We start from the raw sequence: 550 nt of genomic DNA on the forward strand, positions 1-550 counted from the left end.
TACAAACTTTCGCATTTATAATATTAGTACGATTAGTAGGATAGGATAACGTGAGTTACTGATTTACAGATGCTAAAAAACCTCACGTGGTACGGCGAGAGGTCAATATCGGAGATATCTCTCGGCGGTTTGATGGTGCTGGTGGTCGTTCGCGCGCTGCAGTACAACATGGCGCGCGTCAGGGACAAGTACCTGCACACCAACTGCTTGGCGGCCATCGCCAATATGAGCTGTGAGTGAGCGCCATAGACTAGTCACTAGACAAACAACGCAACATAGACAACTTAACAACGCAAAATATATAGCATTAACAAAGCGCCATAGACAACACAAACAACACACCATAGACAACATAAACAACACACCATAAACAACATAAACAATGCAAAATAAATAACATTAACAACGCACCATAGACAACATAAACAACGCACCATAGATAACATAAACAACGCACCAAAAGCAAACAAAAGCAACGCACTATAGACAACACAAACAACGCACCAAGAACTATTTTATTACGAATTATTTTCCAGCTTATAGGGAGGGG

The 550-nt window shown here is 41.5% G+C and overlaps 1 protein-coding gene across 1 annotated transcript in view; it reads left to right on the forward strand.

Annotated features, from left to right (window-relative positions):
• Window positions 1-550, forward strand: part of LOC119836539 (dymeclin) — a 14605-nt gene that overhangs the window by 10170 nt on the left and 3885 nt on the right. The window contains exon 12 of the mRNA XM_038361914.1: window positions 70-232. Coding sequence (XP_038217842.1) covers window positions 70-232 — 163 coding nt within the window. The remainder of the gene's footprint in view (window positions 1-69; window positions 233-550) is intronic.

The sequence above is a fragment of the Zerene cesonia genome, chromosome 24 (genome assembly GCF_012273895.1).
Source record: "Zerene cesonia ecotype Mississippi chromosome 24, Zerene_cesonia_1.1, whole genome shotgun sequence".
Taxonomy (NCBI): domain Eukaryota; kingdom Metazoa; phylum Arthropoda; class Insecta; order Lepidoptera; family Pieridae; genus Zerene; species Zerene cesonia.